Source organism: Rhincodon typus, chromosome 5 (assembly GCF_021869965.1).
Source record: "Rhincodon typus isolate 14 chromosome 5, sRhiTyp1.1, whole genome shotgun sequence".
Lineage (NCBI taxonomy): Eukaryota > Metazoa > Chordata > Chondrichthyes > Orectolobiformes > Rhincodontidae > Rhincodon > Rhincodon typus.
In genome coordinates this window covers 66,305,514-66,326,572 of record NC_063336.1, presented here as the reverse complement: position 1 = coordinate 66,326,572, position 21,059 = coordinate 66,305,514, and the positions used below count along the sequence as shown (strand labels likewise).

The window sequence follows — 21,059 nt, the reverse complement described above, 5'->3', positions numbered from 1 at the left end:
GACGAAGAAGTGGCCATGTCTTACCTGCTTAAGGAGGTAACATGGGAAACGAAAAAGAGTTTTGAAGAAGTGTCGTACCAGACATTAATTCTAATTCTTTCCACAGTTGCTGCCAGACCTGCTGAATTTCTCCAGCATTCTCTGTGTTAATTTGGGAGGTGAAGTATCTATCTAGGTGATCAGGCATGTGGGCATTGGTATCTCTTTTAGGTGATGGACTGGTAAATTACAAGCAGCTCATGGCAGAACTTGGGAGCAGTTGCCAAGTTGTTACTGAGTGAAAGTGGTCCAGCTGCAGGGGTTTCTCAGTCCTTGCCTCAGTGGAACTGCTATTGGTACAAAGAGTTTGAGATACCAAGGGAAGGGGTGACATGTCCTTTGGGCAGATTTCCATATAACTCACAATCTCCTTTCAGTAGCATTGATAGTATTACTGGCACACGTAGTGATGAGTGCGTGGTTTCTCTAACAATGTATGGGTCTAACATGAGGGAGAAGATTTGTGTCATTGTAGGATTTATTTTTGACCATTTGTTCTTGAAATGGATTTGGGGAGAAAATAAATATTGTCAGATTCTGAACTTTTAATGGATAGACTACCCTGGAAGTACCTGGTATAAGGGATCTCCCAAATGGTGAACAAACTGCACCTCATAATTCTGTGGATAAAAGTATTAAAGCAGAGAACATCAGATTTTTAATCACCTGTTGTTTCAATGTGTTTAAACTTATGTGAATTTATATTTGTATCAGATATGATTGTATTGAATGGCAGAGCAGGTTCAAGGGGCAGAACAACGTACTTCTGTTCCTATTTCAAATGGTCTTATTGTCTGTTGTATTTTTTATTTATATTATGTGAACTTGTACTTTACTTTGTAACTATAAAATGTGGCATATTTTCCTCCAATTTCTTTCTGTTGAAAGATAGTAAAATGTCCCAAAATGTGATGCCTAAGCACAATCAAGGGAATACAATCATTTCCTCACCACCTATTGACTATGACTATGATCTCGAGCAATTAATAAGGTGGCTTCAACAGATTAGTTTGGTTTCCAGAAACAAATTGTAACGTAGAATCCTTATTTGGTTGAATAGAAAAATAACTTAAGTCATTTTATGAAATTACAGATGAGTACAAGAGCAAAGTGGCTTGTGAAGATGACAAGTTACGACTGAACTGTAAACGAAGTATGGTAATAGCCATCTATTCTGCCATCTTTGGCCGGTCACAAGAGGGAAGCTTAGAATGTCCATTCCAGAATGTTGGAGCTCCAGCAATAGGTAAGTTTAATGTTTTGCTGTGCATTTCCAGCATTGCTTTTTATTTTATATCTTATTTAAGTACCTGTGAAGAAATAACAAAACTGAGGATTGACTAAATATATTCAGATACATCAACTGAACTAGTCTGAGCAAGTCATGCACATCGACAAAATGGAAGGATATTGCTTTTCTAATTGCCAGTGGACATTTGTGTATTCGTTCCAATAAGTAAGCAATTAGAATGTCTATTTTTCAGCATAGAAAGGTGAATTCAGTTCTCTTAATGTCTGAACTGGTAACTGTGTGAGTCGCTTAGCTTCACAGATTGGGAAGGTGTAGTCAGCAGATCCCACCTGAATGTATAATAGTTTAAGTAAACTATATTTAGCAAGGGAAAAATGGCTAAGTATCTATTCCTGCTGAGTGAAGCCCTACTGGAAATGTAAATGTACGCGTGAGGACAGCCTCAGGCTTAGCTATGAACTAAGGCTGAAAAAGTAAGACAGCTTTAAAAATTAAATACAGATACCAATACAAAGCTTCCATAGTGAGACAGTGGAAACCACATGTCAAGGATGGTAACTTACCTAGAATATATAATAATTGTGGCTCTACCTTTCAAATTTGTTGATGGCAGCTCATTTTCGAATGTATAATTAGAGTAAAATCTAGAGAGGGGTGTGATGCTGCAGTTATTAGAAAACCAAAGAGGAAGGGAAAGAAAGCTGGAGGAGCAATACCAGAGACTATGAGGTGAAAGGAAGAGGAACGTCAGAGGCTTTGATTGGCCTTGGAAAATAGAAAATTAGTAGAGATTTGGGCAGGGAGTAAAGTAGAATAGGGTTATATGTCAGAGAGGGGTAGAAGGTGGAGTGGAATTGGAGAGGGCACAGGAGCATTAGCAGCTGGAGGAAATGAGGAAAGTAGAGGAAAATATTCTGGGACAGGAAACAAAGTGAATTGGAACAGATACTTGACCATTTTTTGGTTGAAGGCTGGCAAGAGTCCTGAACCAAGTTAAGCAACCAAACATGTGCCTTCGACTATCTAAGGACACAAATAAAAAGAGCAGAGCAAATTGGCAGGAATAATTTGGAAAGTGAATAATACTGGGGATTAGATAGCAAGATTGCAATGGCGGCATGGTGGCTCAGTGGTCAGCACTGCTGCTTCACAGTGCCAAGGACCCGGGTTTGATTCCACCCTCAAGCAACTGTCTTTATGGAGTTTGCACATTCTCTGTGTCTGTGTGGGTTTCCTCCAGCTGTTCCAGTTTCCTCCCACAGTTCAAAGATGTGCAGGTTAGGTGGATTGGCCATGTTAAACTGCCCATAGTGTCCAGGGATGTGCAAGCTAGGTGGATTAGCTGTGGGAAATGCATGGTTACACAGGGGAGGAGGGTAGGTCTGTGTGGGCTGCTCTTCAGAGGATTGATGTGGACTCGATGGGCTGAATGGCCTGCTCCCACACTGTAACAATTCAATGATTTTATGAAAATTGTAAAATGGAACACTGAATATTGACTCATTTTCTTAACAAACGTATAAAAAATAGGCAACTGGGGACCTCCATAAGTCATGTAGGACAAAACAATCAGTTGTGGAGTTTTTTTCTCAGTTGGACATTGTCTCAGAGCACCAGAGGACTGCTGTGTCATTAGAGAGAGATGACTAATGGTTTTTTAACCTAACGGTCACAATGCTTCAGGTGAGGGGGCGAGGTTGAGAAGGCAGGATCTCATGGTGACCTCAGACAGTACAGGAATTGAACGCATGCTGTTGGTGTCACTCTGCACAGCAAATCAGCTTTCCGGCTAACTGACCCCCATCGTGGAGGTGGTAATTTGTTGTTGGTAACAGTGGGTCAGAGTCACAGAGTCACTGAATTGTTTTGGTACTGAAGGATTCTATTCAGCTCATTGTGTTGGTCTGAAATTGCCACGGGATGCTCAGGAAGCCTGATGTGAGGGAAATTCTTACCTCCACAATGTTTGGCAGCCCCAATATGGCTTACACTCTGGTTGTACAGAAAATGGGACATCTTCACAATGACATCCACTGAACAGAGCCTGCAGCTATATCCTTAACACCAAGCTATTTTTAGCCATAAACACTCACTAGGAAATTGTCCGCTATCATATGATACCAGACCTGGGTGTGCATAATATAGACATATCTTTAACATTGAATGTAACTATTACAGCACCACCTACAGGTGTATCAGGATCTGCAAGCACCGGTTCTTATAGGATCAAGATTGACATGAGTTTTCAAAGAGTGAATGATACAGTTCAGATTGAGGTTATTCCCAGTGCCTGTGCAATATGTGTCAATGTACCAAATTTTTGGAATAGCAAGATTCATTGTTATGGTTAATTTTCAAAGTTAATATTTTTAAAATTATACCAAAATGCTTTTGAACTAAATAATTAGTTTGCATCAGCACAACTTTCTACAAGGAATTACATAGCGTTAGACTGATAATACTCAATCACATTTCAATGTTCATAGTGTGACATAGAGAAACGGCCTTGAACTTCTGAGATTACCCTTTCTCTACCATCTGGTTTCAGAAGTTGCTTCCTATTAAACTGATCCATTTCACAACAATTCCAATGGATGAGATGATGAGAGGCAAAGCTGAAGCAAAAGGATGTTTGTAAAATCTCCAGAAGTGGCTGAAAGCTATGGCACAAAATAGCAAATATTTTAGGAATTTGTAGTATTCGAAAATAATCAAAAATTGCTAACTTTTTCAATAAGCAACGATCACAAATTGCTCTAAACTAACTGACTGAATATCCCTGAACTAGAACTTAACTTCTACGATTTATATTATATTCATTTTAATTTGTACTAATTTGAACTGATGTATTTTCACTTCCTTCTATTAATGTTACATCAGTTAAATTATTTGGATTAACATGGAAGGGCTATATTATGATGACAATTTGAATTTTTTTTACAGCAGCTTGAATAGTGTCACTGCAGAAGTAAGAGTCTTATTTTACATGGCCTAGTTGGTACTAGGTGAGCAAAAAATGAATGCATATTTCCTGTTGCACTGTATGCTGGCTTCAGCATCTGTAGGCTATGATACTCAGTCATAGCGTACACACTGATATAGCACTACTGTTGCGTAGCAGCTGTGTCAGATAAATTATTTATATTGATCTTTTCAGTAGGTGCAATGTTATTTGAACTAAATATACTCAGTGTAAGCTTTATCACTCTAAATACCTTGTCCATAGTTCCCCTTGGTTATTTGTTTAGTTTGACTTAATTGACACTTGGAAATTTCTGTAAAGATGCTTTACATCTTATGCTGACCATATATGGTTTATGATAATTCAGGATTTAATACATTGGAATCATGATTTTCACCCTCTGGCTGTATGAGTTATACAAGACAAGCTCCAAGATAAATGTAAATAGGTGTGTGATTTTTAAATCAAAATAAAATAACACTGAATGTGAAAATTAACACAAACAAAAAGCTCATGTTCTTTTTCACACAAATGAAATTAAAAATATGTGCCAAAAATATTTAAAAGTTTGAAGGCATAAAGCATTTGGTTTGTGTACTTTAATACTGTTCTCAGGTGAAAATTCCCACTAACATATGTGTTAAGTACTAAAGGAAGTTTCAACGGCAGCACTTTGCACACTGTGATACACAACTGCTTTTGCTGCAATTAAATTGGGTGGTACATTGTGAAGATCAGGCATGTTCATGAGCTAAACCAAAAGAAATGCACTCACTTCAATGCAGATATGTGGGAACTAGATGTATTATTGAGAACAATGTTATGGTGAATGTGATGCTTCTCCTGGTACATTGCCAAGAACCTAATGAATAAAACAAAACAGTACTGTCTCTGTGTATAGTATTAGAAACATTTTTTTTTGGGCATAGCTTGCAGCATTTTTGATTTAACTCTGTTGTTTCATACAGAGAGGAAATAATGAGCCTGATTTTGTACAAGAAATCTCCTTCACATTAGACCTGGGGTCATGAAAGCTGTATTGTATTTTATGAAAAATAATGTTGGAGTAATTGATCATTTACTCAGTATGTGAATGACACTTGTAATTAATCACTCCTACAGGAAAAAAGGTACTAACAGCCCTTTCAATAGTAAAAATAGGAGATCTGCCTCTGAGATTGAGCCGAAATAAAAGCTCTTAGCCTCCATCCAACAGTATTAGTTTGCACTGTATTGAATTGAAACTTTCATGTTTAAGAATTATGACAAGATCAGAAACTGGGTCCCATAGAACTGTCCAATTCCAATAGCTCAACTTTGTTTCATGGCAACATTGAAAATTTTTAAAACTATAATCTGACCTAATTTGAAAAGTGGACTGTGAATTTTATATATTAATGACCAAGATAATTTGTGCACAATATAGCTAAAATTGAAAAGTAAACAAGAAAATAATATGTCAAGAAGCAGTGGTTAGGTGGTGTCAAGTTTGAATTTAAATGTACTGTGGAATAGAGTCCAGGAGGTGTGCAAAACTGAAATTTGACTGGTACGTGCAGACCTGAGAATTGTTTAATTCATATTGAATTAGACAGTGACCTCAGACTGAGTATACAATGTCTAGTTCTGAGGAAGGGTCACTTGACCCAAAACATTAACCCTGATTCTTTCCACGGATGTTGCTAGACCTGTTGAGCTTTTCCAGCAATTTCTATTTATGCCTCTGAGTCTAAACTGTGTTTGATTTCTGTTGAGGAATTATCTTGTGGTCTGCCTATCTTCCTTTGCATTCGTAATGCCAATTTGGAATGCACTTCTAATCATCCATTCTTATCAATGTAATGCAATGTGATTATGCAGTTATTCTTTTTCTGTAAGACTCCTATTTGTTGTATACTTGTTATATTCTAAATATAATTTATTGTAACTATGATGATACTGTCGCGTTAAGATGTGTATTTTGTCCTGGTTTTTAGTTTGAAGGGAGTGCCAAAGGTGGTGAGCAGTCTACCAGAGCCAATAGAGTAAACAGCTTATGAGGCCTTAAGGTTTCTTTTTAAACACTGGAACAACAGAAGCAGCCTGAATGGGTGTGGTCAAGCTTCCACAGAACCAGGATTTTTAGTTTTAGCTTTCAGCATTTGTTGTTGGGGTCTTATTTTTATCCCTCTCTCGGTTATAGCCAAAGGCTGGGGGGTTCTCTTCCTGCTACTAGAGTTGCATGTCAGGCAATTCCCTTTGCTAAAGGTGTGTTTATGGCATGTTACTATATTAGAATAGTTAATTAATAATCGTTACTGTATCTATCATTCTGTTAAGTTTTCCAATAGAATTAAGTTATTCCAAGTCTTTTTTCTTTCATTGTATTTTAACTATAGTGGATAAATAAAGTGTGTTTTGCTTTAAATCTGCTAGTTTGACCAATTGAATTGCATCTGGAATTCAACACTTTACATTTACCTTTAAAATAAGAAAAACTTAGGGCCCAGACTATCTTCTGAATATTTTGAGGGGATTTGTTCTGGTCCATAACATAGCAGATAAATAGATGGATAAATGAAGCAGCAAAAGAGTTGTGTTTATGGTGTAAACACTTTGGCATATGGCAGCGTGGGGATTTATTTTTGAAGAATAAGTTTGGGTATGGCAAAGTTATCAGTCTTAGGGAATTTCATTAACCATTTATCTTGGGAAAATTTGCAGCTTTGTCCGGTGGAAGTCGGGGAGGCGATGACCTAGTGGTATTATCGCTGGACTGTTAATCCAGAGACCCAGACAATGTTCTGGGGACCTGCGTTCGAATCCCACCATGGCAGATGGTGGAATTTGAATTCAATAAATATCTGGAATTAAGAATCTAATGATGACTATGAATCCATTGTCAATTGTCAGAAAAACCCATCTGGTTCACTGATGTACTTTAGGGAAGGAAACTGCCAACCTCACCTGGTCTGGTCTATATGTGAATCCAGACCCACAGCAATGTGGTAGACTCTCAACTGTCCTCTGGGCAATTAGGGATGGGCAATAAATGCTGCCTAGCTAGCGGTGCCCTCATCCCGTGAATGAATAAAGCTTGCAAAAAGGTGATTATTCCTTTGTGCCATAATGCAATGTTTGTTAACTGTTAATATGGCTGATAATTAAAGAACAAGTTTTCATTCTCAATTGTGTATTTACTAAAACAAGCCACGCAACTATTGATTAAACTGTAGATTTTTCATTGTAGAATTTTATTCCATCAGTGCAGATTCTGTAGTGAAACAGTAATATATGGCAATAAATCCGAGCACAAATCAATTAATCAAGTGTTAGTCTAACATTACCTTTAGTCTAACAGCAGCTCATACAAAATGAGGCAGTCAGGCTTTCTGCGAACTTGCTTTCAATTTTAATAAAGGGTCAACAAGAGCATGTCTATGAACATCAAAAACTGGCTTTAGGATTGAACAGTGATGATTTAAAGGTTTAATTCTGGTGGCTATATCATGTTCAATACTTATGGATAGGCCATAAAGATAGCAATTGGAGAATGTAATTGGCAGATAATATGAATGGATTTTGTGCTGTCTGCCAATGACCCCCAAGAAAAGATGACAATCTCTGTTCCTGCTGGCCACATTTTGCATTGTTGTTGAACCGAAAAATGCCTAGTTTCTTCTCTAGGTCTGAGAAGTCTTAAGGTCTTATGCCTTAAATTGATGTCAATGCCTGATTGAAGTTGACAACATGACTATCGATAGGTATTTGTTAGAACCAATTGTGGACTCTTGATAAATGCTTAAAACCATTGCTTAACTTGACTAAGAACAAGACAAACAGATTGTCAGAAGCCAGCGCTCATTTTCCAACTGCACTATTCTTCTGGTTGCTCAGTTCTGTTACAAAGAGAAAATCATGGCGCTTTCCGAATGCAGGGTTAAAGTTCCTTGGTTGTACTGCTGAAGTGAATCAAACTTAGGTTTTCCATAAAGACTGAAAGAACTGCGGATGTTGTAAATCAGATACAAAAACAGAAGTTGCTGGAAGCTCAGCAGGTCAGGCAACATCTGTGAAGAAAAAATCAGAGTTAACGTTTGAGATCTGGTGACCCTTCCTCAGAACTTACCTTTGACTTTCCTTAGAACTTACCGTATTCACCTGTTTCCTTGGCTGCAACTAGGTTAATAAAAAAAAAATCCCCTCCCTTATCTTACTCCCAGACCAAATGAATTTATGATTTAAAAGAAGTCACTTTAATCAGGCTTTATTGATATAAAGAGAGTGAATGTTTGTTAGTTGCTAAATGAGAAGTAATGCAATATGCATACATAGAATTAAAAATGAGAAGGGAGTCCAAAGAAAAATAGAAATTAGGAGATATACAGTTCAGATTCAGGGCTGAGGACGGGTCACTGGACCCAAACTGTTAACTCTGTTTTTGTTTTCTTCACAGATGCTGAGAACTGCTGAGCTTTTCCAGCAACTTATGTTTTTGTTAGATTTTCCATATTAGTTTGTTTTGCTCTCATTTCTGAAGTTACTATTAATGCAGCAATTAAAATATTTGGTAGCCTTGTTCTTACTAACTGAAGAAAGCCAGAATCTGTCATACATGATTGATTGCAAAATTGACAGGAATGCATTTTACTTTAAATGTGCATTTTAGTGTCAATTGTGCAGTGTTTTACATTTTCTATGAGGAAATTTAAGACTATAAGAAATGATTTAGATCAGTGGTTCTACACCCCTGAGTCAAAGGTAAGATTCTGGAAGCCATGACAGGCTATAATTAGCAAATTTAGTGCAGGTTGCAGAAAAAAGGGCCCATGGATCTCCACTCAGGGGATGAAAGGTATACTATTACAGTTGCTAATGGAAACTACTAACCATATAATGCTTTATTTGCACATAAAGTTGATTTACAAACTGTTCTAAACTCTACAAATCCTCGCATGAGGATCAACTGGATCTGCTGGAAAAGTCATCCAGTTCTGACCTATCCTTTGCCATTCTTCACCTATTTTAATCTTATTCCAAAATTTTCTTCTTAATATCTTTGATTGCCACTCTTTGGCTGTATTATTGGCACTGGTACGTCCTCCTTAGGGTGAGCTGCTAGTGCTGATGTTACCCAATCTGGAGCAGTCCAAATACTGGTGCTACAGCTCAGTTATGATGGTTGTATTGATGCTAGTGTGTTCAGATTTGATGTCAGTATTGGTGTTGCCTCTTTGAGTTATGTTATTGATATTTGTGCTACCTCCTTCATGTCCGATACTGGTACCAGTTTTTATTTTAACATTTATGAAAGAAAGAAAGAGACAGAAAGAAAGAATTGAATTTGTATAGCAACCTTCAATAGCCTCAAGATTTATCGACCTGATTTAGAACCAATGATTATTTGAAGTGAGATCATTGTATTAATGTAAGGAATGCAGCAGCCAATTTGTGCATAATAAGGACCTAAAACAGCTAACGTGAACATGAGAATTTGTTGTAGCGGTGTTAGTTAATATACACATTGGTTGTGCACCAAGGGGAAACCACCCTATTCATTTTTGATATAGGGCTATGAGATCTTTCAAGATCAGAGGATAGATGAATTCTCTGTTTAGTGTCTCATCTGAGAGACACCAGCTCTGACGGTGAAGTGTTTTTTCTCTCTCAATGTTATCTAGTGCCACCTTATTTTTTTAGTGATTCAAAGTACTGGAAGGAGATTTGAACTAACACCCCTTTGACTTACAAGTGAAGTTTAATATTCATTTAGCTTAGATTTTGCTGACAGGGGATTCCAGCAATTTGACCTGCTTTAGAGTGGATACTGTGTTATGACCTGTTCCAAAGCGATGTTGCCCAATTCATTACAGTTCCAGACAGGATGTCCCAAATTATTATGCTTTCTGGAGAGAAGGGATGAACCTGCTTCCTTGGTTGGTTGCAACTAGGCTAATAAAAAAAACCCCTCCTATATCTTACTCCCAGACTAAGTGAATTTATGATTTAAAAGGAGCCAATTTAATCATGCTTTATTGATGTTAAGAGAGTGAGAGCTTATTAGTTGCTAAATGTGTGAAGTAATGCAATATGCATACATAGAATTAGAAATGAGAAGGAGTCCAAAGCAAATAGAAATTAGAAGATATACAGTTCAGACTCTGGCCCCTTCAGAAAGAATAGTTAGTTGAACATTATTACTTTTACTCTGGGTGATTAGTGATTGGTCGGGAGTAGGGGTGTGGTTGTTTATTGCTGTGCTCAAATTGTGACTTTTGCAACACATTAATCCTTATTTAATTCATCACTATACCAACACAAACAGACCAGTTGGGGTTTTTACCCTTGTTTTATAATCTCCTGGAAGATATAATCCAGATTATAAACTGCAGGCCATATTTTTATTCAAGAAAGTAATTAGTTTGCCTCGCACCTCAGCTTTTTTTTGTTGCAGTCTCTGTCTCTCTCTCCAAAGTTTCTATGGTACCCTACATATTGGAGATTCCAGAGGTTCTCACAAGGAATCTTTCAGCAGTGAATTCTGTGTTTTGAGATAACATTATCAGCCAAGCCTGGTTTGCAGTCTTCATTTTAACAAAAAATGTCAAAATGTTCAATATGTCCAGAAGTAATTTGAGCTTCTGATCTGTAATTACGATAGTTTGCTAAAACACTATGCTCTCTGGGAATTCAGGGAATATTGGCCATTGTGGACTTGGTTGGCTCTTCAACTAATCAGGTTAATGAATCCTCACTGAGTCATACACACATCCAAACCAGAAATGATAAAATAGAAAATATAAATTAGAAGTAAAAGGTAAAAATGCAAAGTCACCATGGTCCCAGAGAACTGTAGGGCTGCCCTCTCATTAGAGAGAGATGATTAGTCATGGTTTAACCTTAGGGTCACCATGCCTCAGGCAAGGGATGAGGTTGAGAAGGTGGAACCTTCATAGTGACCTCAGCTGGTATAGGAATTGAACCCATGTTGTTGGCGCCACACTGCATTTCAAATGATTCACCCAGCCAACTGAGCTAACTAGTCCTCGTCAAATTAGATGGAAGCTGTGTGGGAAAAGCAACATTAAGTTAAGGAGAAGAACAAGCACTCTAAACAAATCTATTTTTGCCATTTTAAAGTTTGCAACAATAATTCTCTTCTCAAGGGTTGACACTTCATCACTGTAAAATTAATTTTTCAGGGCTAAGCGCTCGATCTTATCACTCATGGTCATTAGCAGAACAGAATTTGAGTTTTACTACAAAAGGAGACATACTGTTAAATCTAAAATAAAACAAAGAACTGTGAATGCTGGATAACTGAAACAAAAGCAGAAATTTCTACTGGAACTCAGCAGGTCTGGCCGCATCTTTGGGGAGAAAGCAGAGTTATCATTTTGAGTCCAATGACTCTTCATCAGGGCAGGTTATGTCACCAGACTTGAAACGTGAATTCTGCTTTCTCTGCACAGATGCTGTCAGACCTGCTGAGTTTTGCAAGCAATTTCTGTTTTTGCTACTGTCAAAGGTTTTCAGCTTGTATTCGTCAGGGCAGGATCACAAAAATACCAAATTTCAAAAGGGACAATTACTTATATTTCATGTGAGAGGGTACTGATTCGTTGACAGGTAGCCAATGCTTGCAAAACATTGTGTCCAAAATTGGATTAAATTCTCTGATTGGATAACAGTTACCAAACGATTCTGAGTGTGCTATGAATCACAGTACTGGCTAATTTATGACTACTGGACTAGCTCACAGCATGGCTCACATGTGCTTGCTAGAAGTTTAGTATATTCATATGCAGGGACTGACCCTTTTCAAACAGAAAGAGCTTATCCAGACATTGCATCTTTTTCAACCAGACAAAATCTTGGGTGATATCTTCTGCATTGTTTATCTTCATAGGTAATGTCTCAACTAACCAGGATCAACTTGCTTGGTTTGAATTTAAATGAAAGTTTGGGGCTTAGCCATTCTTTGGTATGATAATATTTCAACAAATCTGCGAGTCTACTTGCCAATGAATCCACAACCCTCTCGGGCTGTAAAAATTATTGTTTCTTTTGAAATTTAGTATTTTTGTAATTCTGTCCTGATTAATGCAACAAGAAAAGCTTCAACAATATGTCACTCTTTCTGAAGCAAATATTACTTACTGCTGCTATGTATAGACCTCATCCACTCCTGGATGCACAAGCCTTACATTTTTCAGCTTTTTTAATGCAAAGTTAATACTCCAATTAATGTTAGTACAGTGATTTCGTTGTCACATTTATCTGTGTGGACTGTGACTACATAGTCTATGGAAGAGCAAAGATATCATTGAATGTTTTGTATTTCTACACATACCTGACATGTTCAATTGGTATTGGTTTTACCTTAAAATAACAGTGAGCATTGTTAGGGTCACCATTATTGATCTATGGTTCCCAGAGACAATTAAGTGGCAGTGCATCTAATTTACAAATGGGCTAGACTAGGTGAGGATGGCAGCTTGGTGAACCAGATGTGTTTTTACAATTGATAGCGATGAAGTGGTTGCCATTATGCTAGCATTTTATTCCAGATTTTTATTGAATTCAAATTTCAACATGTGTTATTGTGGAATTTGAACCTACGCCGTCAGGACGTTAGCCTCAGGTTCTTGACTACCACTACGCCATTGCATGGAGATGACCAAGTTAACAAGAACTAATTTCAGAGCTCCAACAGAGGTTTGTTGACATTAACAGTTAGTCAAAGCATTTTAAATATTCTATGATTGGATTTTCACACACTAAAATGTTATCCTTTGAGGCAAACAGGATTTCCACTTACTTTCTGGCCTTTCAACAATTCAGCTTATGATAAATTAAAACTGTAGTCTTCTTTGAAAAATAAACTTGCTTGTTTATTGCTGCAGTGCTGTTCATTTAGTGGAAATGTTTATTAATTTTTTAATATTAATATTAAATTTACAGTCAGTTATATATGGGTGATCTAACAATTGAAGCATTTCCCCTTTGAATGTAATCAGCAGAAGTTTGCTGAAACTACCTCTACTCAACAATCTTTTTGTAGACTGAAATGATGCTGTTAATGTGGTTTTGCAATGTACTAATTTAAAAGGATGCAATTTACAAAATTTGGAATGGAAAACTTTGTCGGATACTTTTTAATTTCAAAAATAAGCAATTATTTTGCTTTCATTTGAATTGTCTATTGCAGTTGTGTTGTGCTGTCTTGTGAAAAATTATACTATTACTTTTGCGCTTTCCTCATGCCCTTGTGTTCTTGAAAGTAGTTATTCATGCTGGGTTACAGTTCTATAATTGCGACTGATTCAGTATCTCATTCAAGCTCAGCCAAGCTCAATCTTGCCTTCGCCTATTGTTGAGACATGAAATTTCCAGGATTTGTTGGATACTGATGAGGAGAGATATCACTCTCTTCAGCCAAGTATCTTGACTGGCTTCCCAACTGGCAGCAGTGAATTAATCCAAAATGTTTTGGTCTTCATGCTTCCATTCTAAGTAGCTAATAATTTTCCTTCAATGAAAAGTTAATTATACTGAAAATAGTTTACTTCCTACACATTGATAATGAACCAATTTTATGATGATTGTTTCAGATAGTTGCTATCTTCCATTTGTCTTTAGTGATCTAATTTGGAATCTTTAAATTGATAAGTGGATTTAATCAGCCAGATGTGGGAAAACCTTTTTCTCTGCTGAGGGTATTCAGAACAAGGGAGCATAATCTGAAAATTAATGGTTTGATCATCTGAAAGTGTGATCTGGTATCACAGAAATTTAGGAAACCCTTCCCCAAAATAATGTTGGGTAATTTGAAATGTTCAAAGCTGAGATAAATCTTTGTTTCATACATACATATCAAGAGATATGGAGAGGGTGGGTAACTGAAGTTGAAGTACAGCTCACTCATGACCTGATTGTTTAGAAGAACACACTTGAAGGACTGTATGGCTTACTTCTATTATTGTTCTGTTCCGAAAATCTTGTTTAGTTCCTAATTTTAAAAGCAGTTCCTGAAAAAATAAAAACATTTTTGTCATATGATCAAAAATAATATATAAAAATAGACATTATTTTTCTTTCAGATATGAAGAAGTTCATAGTAATTTTGGAAAATTCCCACCATGGCTTTAAATAATGAAATTAACTGACCAGCCCCAGTCTCTTTCAAAAATACTCTTGGTACTTCCAAGATATTTCCCAATATTGGTTTTTATTAAACTAAATTTTTAAAATTTGGTTACAGATCAGCTGTATGTTATGTATCCAAATGAGATTAAAGTAGAAATCTCATCAAGACTCGGACACAGTTGCAATTTAATCTGTCATTGATTCCTTTTTGTGCGTTTGTGTGACTCTCAGCCACTCTAGGATATAATTACTCCAGACAGTATGAATTAAAGAAGTATTGTTACAAGATTAGGGAGCTTTAGGGCTTTTGGTTCTTGCAAGAGTCTGCTTTGAAAATTAGTTTAAATGTTGCAATATTTGTTGCCTGGCAACAAAGTTGAATGTACTTTTTGTTTTAGTTTGTTGCTTTGTTTGCCACAAGATAAGCTACAGATTCAGTTTTCTATTTATATTAAACATAACAAGAATAAATGTTATCAGCACACTTGATCAGTGATGTGTATCATCAATGCATCATCCACTATTTACAGAATCACAAACATGTTATGTGCAAAAAAAGATCTTTTGGCCCATTGTGCCTGCACCAGCTCTTCAAACCTAGTGCTAATATCCTGCATTTTTCCCCGTACCCTTGCTTACCAAATAATCATTCAATGCCCTCTTGAATGCTTTAATTAAACCTACCTCCACCACATTTCCAGGTAGTGCATTCCCTACTCCAACTGCTTGCTATTTGAAAAAGCTTTTTCTCACATCATCTCATTATTGCTTCTTTTGCACATTATTTTAATTATGTGACCTCTTGTTCTTGTTCCTTTTAAATGTGGGAAGAGCTTTTCCCTGTCTACTCTATTCAGTTCGCGCACAATTTTGAAAACCTCTATAAATCTCTCAGCCTCTTTCAATCCAAGGACAACAGTCCTAGCTTCTTCAATCTGCCCTCTTAATTGATGTTTCTCAGAGTCACAAAGTCATACAGCGCGGAAACAGACTGTTCGGTCCAACCAGTCCATGCTGAACATAATCCCGAGCTCAAGTAGAACCACCTGCCTGCTCCACAAACTTACTAACCATGCCTTCTATATTCTCATCCAAATCATTTATATAAAAGACAAACAAACGAAGACCCAGAACCGATCCCTGTGGAACACCACTGGGCATGGGCCTCCAGTTTGAAAAGCAACCCTCCACTATTACTCTCTGACTCCTGCCATTAAGCCAATTATGTATCCAACTGGCAATCCCTGAAACCATTCTTGTAAATCAGTTCTACATTCTCTCCTATGCATTAATGTCTTTCCTGTAAAATGATGCATGCAACTGTATACGATACTCCAGCTGAGGTCTAATAAGTGTCTTCTACAAATTCAACATCAGTTCCTTGCCCTTTTACTCTATGTCCCATTTAATAAAACTGAGAGCACTGTGTGCTTTAGTAACTGCCCTCTCTAACTGTCCCACCATTTCAACGATCTATATATATGTACGCCAGGTCCTTATGTTCCTGTACCCTTTGTTGTATATCATGTTTCCATGTTCTTCCTATCAAAGTGCTTCACTTCACTTTACTGCATGAAACCTCATTTGCCACCCATCTGCCTATTCAACTAACTTAGCAACGTCCTTGAACTTTCACAATCCTCCTCACAGTTGGCAGTTCTTTTCAGTGGACCCGTCAAAATCAATTATTCAGACAACTTGTCAAAAGAAACAGCTATTTATTGTTGAGGCATGGAAAAGTCCTGCTGTTGTTTCATGTCATCTGCAAACTTTGAAATTGTCCCCTTTACACCAAAATTCAGATCATTAACATATATCAGGAAAAGCAAGGGCCATTCATACAAACAAACATTCATACAAATAAGGAACAAAAGTAGGCCATTTGGCTCTTCACGCTTGCCCCATCATTCATGTTGTCCCAATTCCAACCACAGGGGAGCTCCACTACAAACTTTCCAACAGCCTGAAAAATATCCATTGACTGGGCACTCAGTGATTCTTATCACTTAGCCAATTCTGTATCCATGTTGCTACTGTCCCTCTTTTACAATGACCTATAACTTTTCTCAAGTCTGTAGAGTAGCACTGTACTGAATCCTTTCTGGAAATCCACATATACCACATCAACAGTTTCAAAAACTAATCAATTGACTTGCTAGATCTTTTGTTGCCAAACATAATAAAGAAACATCCCATGGTAATCCACAAAGAACCAGACGGAAACTGAACGCATGGGCTTAGATTCCCACCATGATGGGGGAGCCTCTTTGTCATCATGAAAATTGTGGATGAACCCAGAGCTTAGAATTCCTGCTCCAATACATGACACTTCCCATTTTTTGCAGCGGTAAGAATAGGGTAGGGCAGATTACATTTTGTGCATGGCTGATTTTGGAGAATCAGCTAGGCATTTAAATCATCAACCACCTCCGCTCAAATTGGATTTTGGTACCTAAGAATGTGAAACTCATGGTCTGCAGAGTGAACCCAGTAAGAACAGGTTTGAACTTTTTGCGTTTCTTTGGTTGGCAGCGTACACCCTTGGAGAGGTGAAGTACCCTTTGGATACAGCTTTGCAGGTGGTCAGGTGTTTTTATGTGGGAGGGCAGATGTTCTTTGAAATTGTAAAAGGTTGGTATGAATGTCTGTAAAAGATGGGACCTGTCAAAATAACCTTAAGAGAACTTGTCAAAAGAAAGAGATATTGATGTCAAGGCACAGAAAGGACCTGTTTTTGTATGTTAATTATTAGAAGCTACCTTTAATTTGGCTACTTACTGAGAAATCTTGCAGACAATCAAATATTGAAACAATTATTTAAACTTTATTGCATGTAACACCTCTCAATAAGACCTCTCAAGGAAGCAAGTTAAGCCTGACAACCCAACTTAAATTCCACCATTAATCAAGTAATAGTTAACTACGATTACAACCAACAGTGTCTGTCTCTGGGTGTCCAGGGTTCTATTTTTGTGCAGTATAGTTCTCTTGGGATCTGTTGCTGAAGAATCCTGAAGATGAATTCTTAGAGAATTTTCTGTTGTATTAAGCTCATGGTGTGACATCATTCATGATACTTCTGACGTCACCAAGTCTGTAGCTTGCATTCTTATTGGGAGTGAAAGCCATCTGCTCTCAACCTTTTCCGTTCCTATTACTTTCGGTGTTAGCTGTCTGTTCACAACACAGCCTGTCCTGCCATTAACTCCTTAAATTCTTCTGCAGGGCAATTGTTTGACCTTGTGGCATAAGTCAGCCAGTTATCAAGCATGAAGTGGAGGTGCCGTGTTGGACTGAGGTGGACAAAGTGAGAAGTCACACGACACCAGGTTATAGTCCAACAGGTTTATTTGAAATCACAAGCTTTCGGACCAATGCTCCTTCATCAGGTGAAGTCCACTGGACAAAGGAGCCATGCTCCAAAAGTTTGTGATTTCATATAAACCTGTTGGAGTATAATCTGGTGTCGTGTGACTTCTGAAATTATCAAGCAGTTAGAGTCATCAAGTCATAGATATGTACAGCACAGAAACGGACCCTTTTGTCCAACTTGTCCATGACAATCAGATATCCTAAACTAATCTAGTCCCATTTGCCAACATTTGGCCTATATCCCTCTTAAACCCTTTCTATTCAAATACTCATCCAGATGCCTTTTAAATGCTGCTATTGTACCAGCCTCCACCACTTCTTCTGGCAGCTCATTCCATTCATGCACCACCCTCTGTGTGAAAATGTTGCCCCTTAGGTCCCGTTTAAATTTTTCCCCTCTCACCTTAAACCTATGCCCTCTAGTTTTCACATTTATCTAGATTAAAGTCCATCTGCTACTCCTCGGCCCATTGGCCCATCTGAACGAGGTCCCTTTATACTCTGAGGTAACCACCTTCGCTGTCCACTGAACCACCTATTTTGGTGTCATCTGCAAATTTACTAACCACAGCCACTGTATTCACATTCAAATCATTTATATAAATGACAAAAAGCCATGGACCCAGCACCGATCCCTGCGGCACACCGCTGTTGTTAAAACAGTGTATGTAGCTTCTGCTCCTTCCGTTCCTAGTGATGGCTAATTGGCATAATACTTTTAATTCTTTGTCCATTTTTCTTGGGAAACAGGTTAATCCAGAAAGACTTATTGCTGATTCTTTGATTCCATGAACAGTTATTAAAGTTCTGAAGTTTACAGTATCAAACTGCCTTTTTACCTTTTTGAAAAAGAATGCCTGGGATATTTTTTATAAAATCATTGTTTGCTACTACATGTCTGTCGTCATAGCCTGAGGGTTTCCATTACTAGATCACTGCTAATGACCGAGTTCACAACCATCTGTATTGCAATAGGGTGCCTTCAGTTTAATTGACAACTACAAGTGGTTACAGACTTTTTGAAGTGTGAATACAATTCCAATGCTTGTTGATGATTGTACACTTGAATAAAATGTTTGTTGTTATAGGGGTTACACAATTGAAAGAACATAACTGCACTGAATGAGTTTTTGAGTAAGAGCTTTTTTTCCCAACATATTGAACTCTGCAATAAACACTTCGAACTGTGTTCTACAGAACTTTATCTCAATTCTGCATGGGTCCTGATGTCTGTCCATGATGTATTACTATATCAACATGCTACATTTAAGAGCAATATGTAGTAGATAGTGAAGCATGGATTGGCATTGTCTGGCACTAAGTTGGCATGGGATGTATAAAGGGTTAAGAGGTGTGTGCAGGAAGATTGGCATTGAGGATATTATGAGCTTGTAGGGTATAGTTACAGAGACATTGTTTGACATGAAGGTATGAGAGATTATGGGGAGGGTTTGGGGGTGTCTAGAGGACATGACATGACAAAAAATGGTATGGATGGTGCATGGTAAGTGTGTGGGGGTGAGAAGATATGAAGGGTAAGGGCCAGAAGGATGTTTTAATATTAAATTCTATTTAAATTTTAGATACATGTTGGATCCCTGAGACAGACCTTCTTCCTGACTTGCTTGCTTCCTGACATCTTCCTCCCTGACATCTTCCTCCCTGTCTGGACTGAAAATGCAACTAATGGCAGCTACTTTTATAGCCTTGGAATTCTTGCCGCTGCAGTTTCCACACTCAGTATCCTTGGATGTGCCTCTTCCAGTCCTGGTGTCTATCGATTTTAAATACAAACAGCCTAGCCAATACTACCTCCTTGTCAATCTAAATCCTTAATTTGTCTGAACTGTCTTCTTTCACCATGACCTGGGTAGCATCTTATTTTTTGGTAAAGAGAAATGGAAAATATTCATTTAATATCCTACACGTGCCCCTGCTTCTGTGTATAAATCCCATTTTTAGTGCCTAAATAGTGCCACTTCTCTTACTAACCTTTTACTATTTATATGTAGTCTTACACAATGATATGGCAACAATACAGGGCAGCTATTTAGGTAAAAATGCCCAGAAAGCGACATCAGAGGCAGAGTATATAAACACAAAAAGCAGTCATAAGATCGGAGGGGGAATAATTGGCCAAAAGGCGAAATTAATGACTGTTTCCAGTAAGTGGTTATGTACTAGAATGCACCACTCAAGAGAGTGATGGAAATAGGATCAGTTGAGGCTTTGAAATGGGAATTGGATTATTATTTGAAGAGGAAATATTGTCAACACTGTAGGCAATGTTCCCTCTAAACTGCATGCATGCATGACCATGGAGCTGCTCAGTGGTTCTGTGCACATTAAATGGCGTGAAACTCATTGTAGGCTGCTGCTACATATGGACCTCTGAGGTCAGCACAACAGAAAAAAATAATTAAAGGGAAAAGAAGCACAAGGAAGCAGAAGTTAAGCTGCAACTGTACAAAACCCTGGTTAGAACCCAATTGGAGTGGAGTACAGTGAGCTGGCCTTGGAGGGAGTACTATCTAAGTTTACAAGAATGATACACAACTTCAAAGGTTAAGTTATGAGAAGAGATTACGCAAATTAGATGTGTTATCTCTAGAATTTAGTTCTGTTCAAAGTCTTCAAGATATTAACAGCAAAGATAGGGTAGATCACAGAAGATTATAGAATCCCTGTTGTGCAGATAGAGGCCATTCAGCCCTTCAAGTCTGCACTGACCTTCTGGGGAGCATTCCACCTTATCCCTGTCACCCCTCATTTACCATACTTAACCACATAGCCTGTAATTCCTGAACACTTTGGGGCAATTTAGCATGGCCAATCCACCTCATCTGCATATCTTTGAACTGTGGGAGGATACCCTCACAGACATGGGGAGAACATGCAGACTTCACACAGTCTTCCCAAGGCTGGAATCGAATGTGGGTCCCTGGCACTGTGAGATAGCAATGCTAACCATTGTGCTACTGGGCTGCCCCATAGATAAACTATTTCCATTGCTAAAACAGAAATTGCTGGAAAACCTCAGCAGGTCTGGCAGCATCTGTGGGGACAAATCAGAGTTAATGTTTCAGGTCCAGTGATGCTTCTTCACAACTGATGGTAGCTTGGGAAAAGCTGTTTTTTATGCAGAAGATGGGGTGGGAGGAGTGGATAAGGAATAAATGATAGATGAGATGGAGCCCAAAGAAAGAGAAGGACAGTTGAACAGACAAAGGAATGGTAATGTTCAACCTAGGAGAATGAATAGCTGCTAATGGGGACTATTGGTAGCTAACAATGAGTTATGTGTAA

General features: G+C 37.9%; 1 protein-coding gene across 2 annotated transcripts in view; it reads left to right on the top strand.

Annotated features, from left to right (window-relative positions):
* The first annotated feature begins 1,138 nt into the window (after positions 1-1,138).
* The window catches only part of LOC109937079 (protein eva-1 homolog A), a 147,111-nt gene continuing 127,190 nt past the window's right edge, over positions 1,139-21,059 (top strand). For both annotated transcript variants that reach the window (XM_048596584.1, XM_020535695.2), the window contains exon 1: positions 1,139-1,285. In XM_048596584.1, coding sequence (XP_048452541.1) covers positions 1,195-1,285 — 91 coding nt within the window. In that variant the 5' untranslated portion in view covers positions 1,139-1,194. The remainder of the gene's footprint in view (positions 1,286-21,059) is intronic.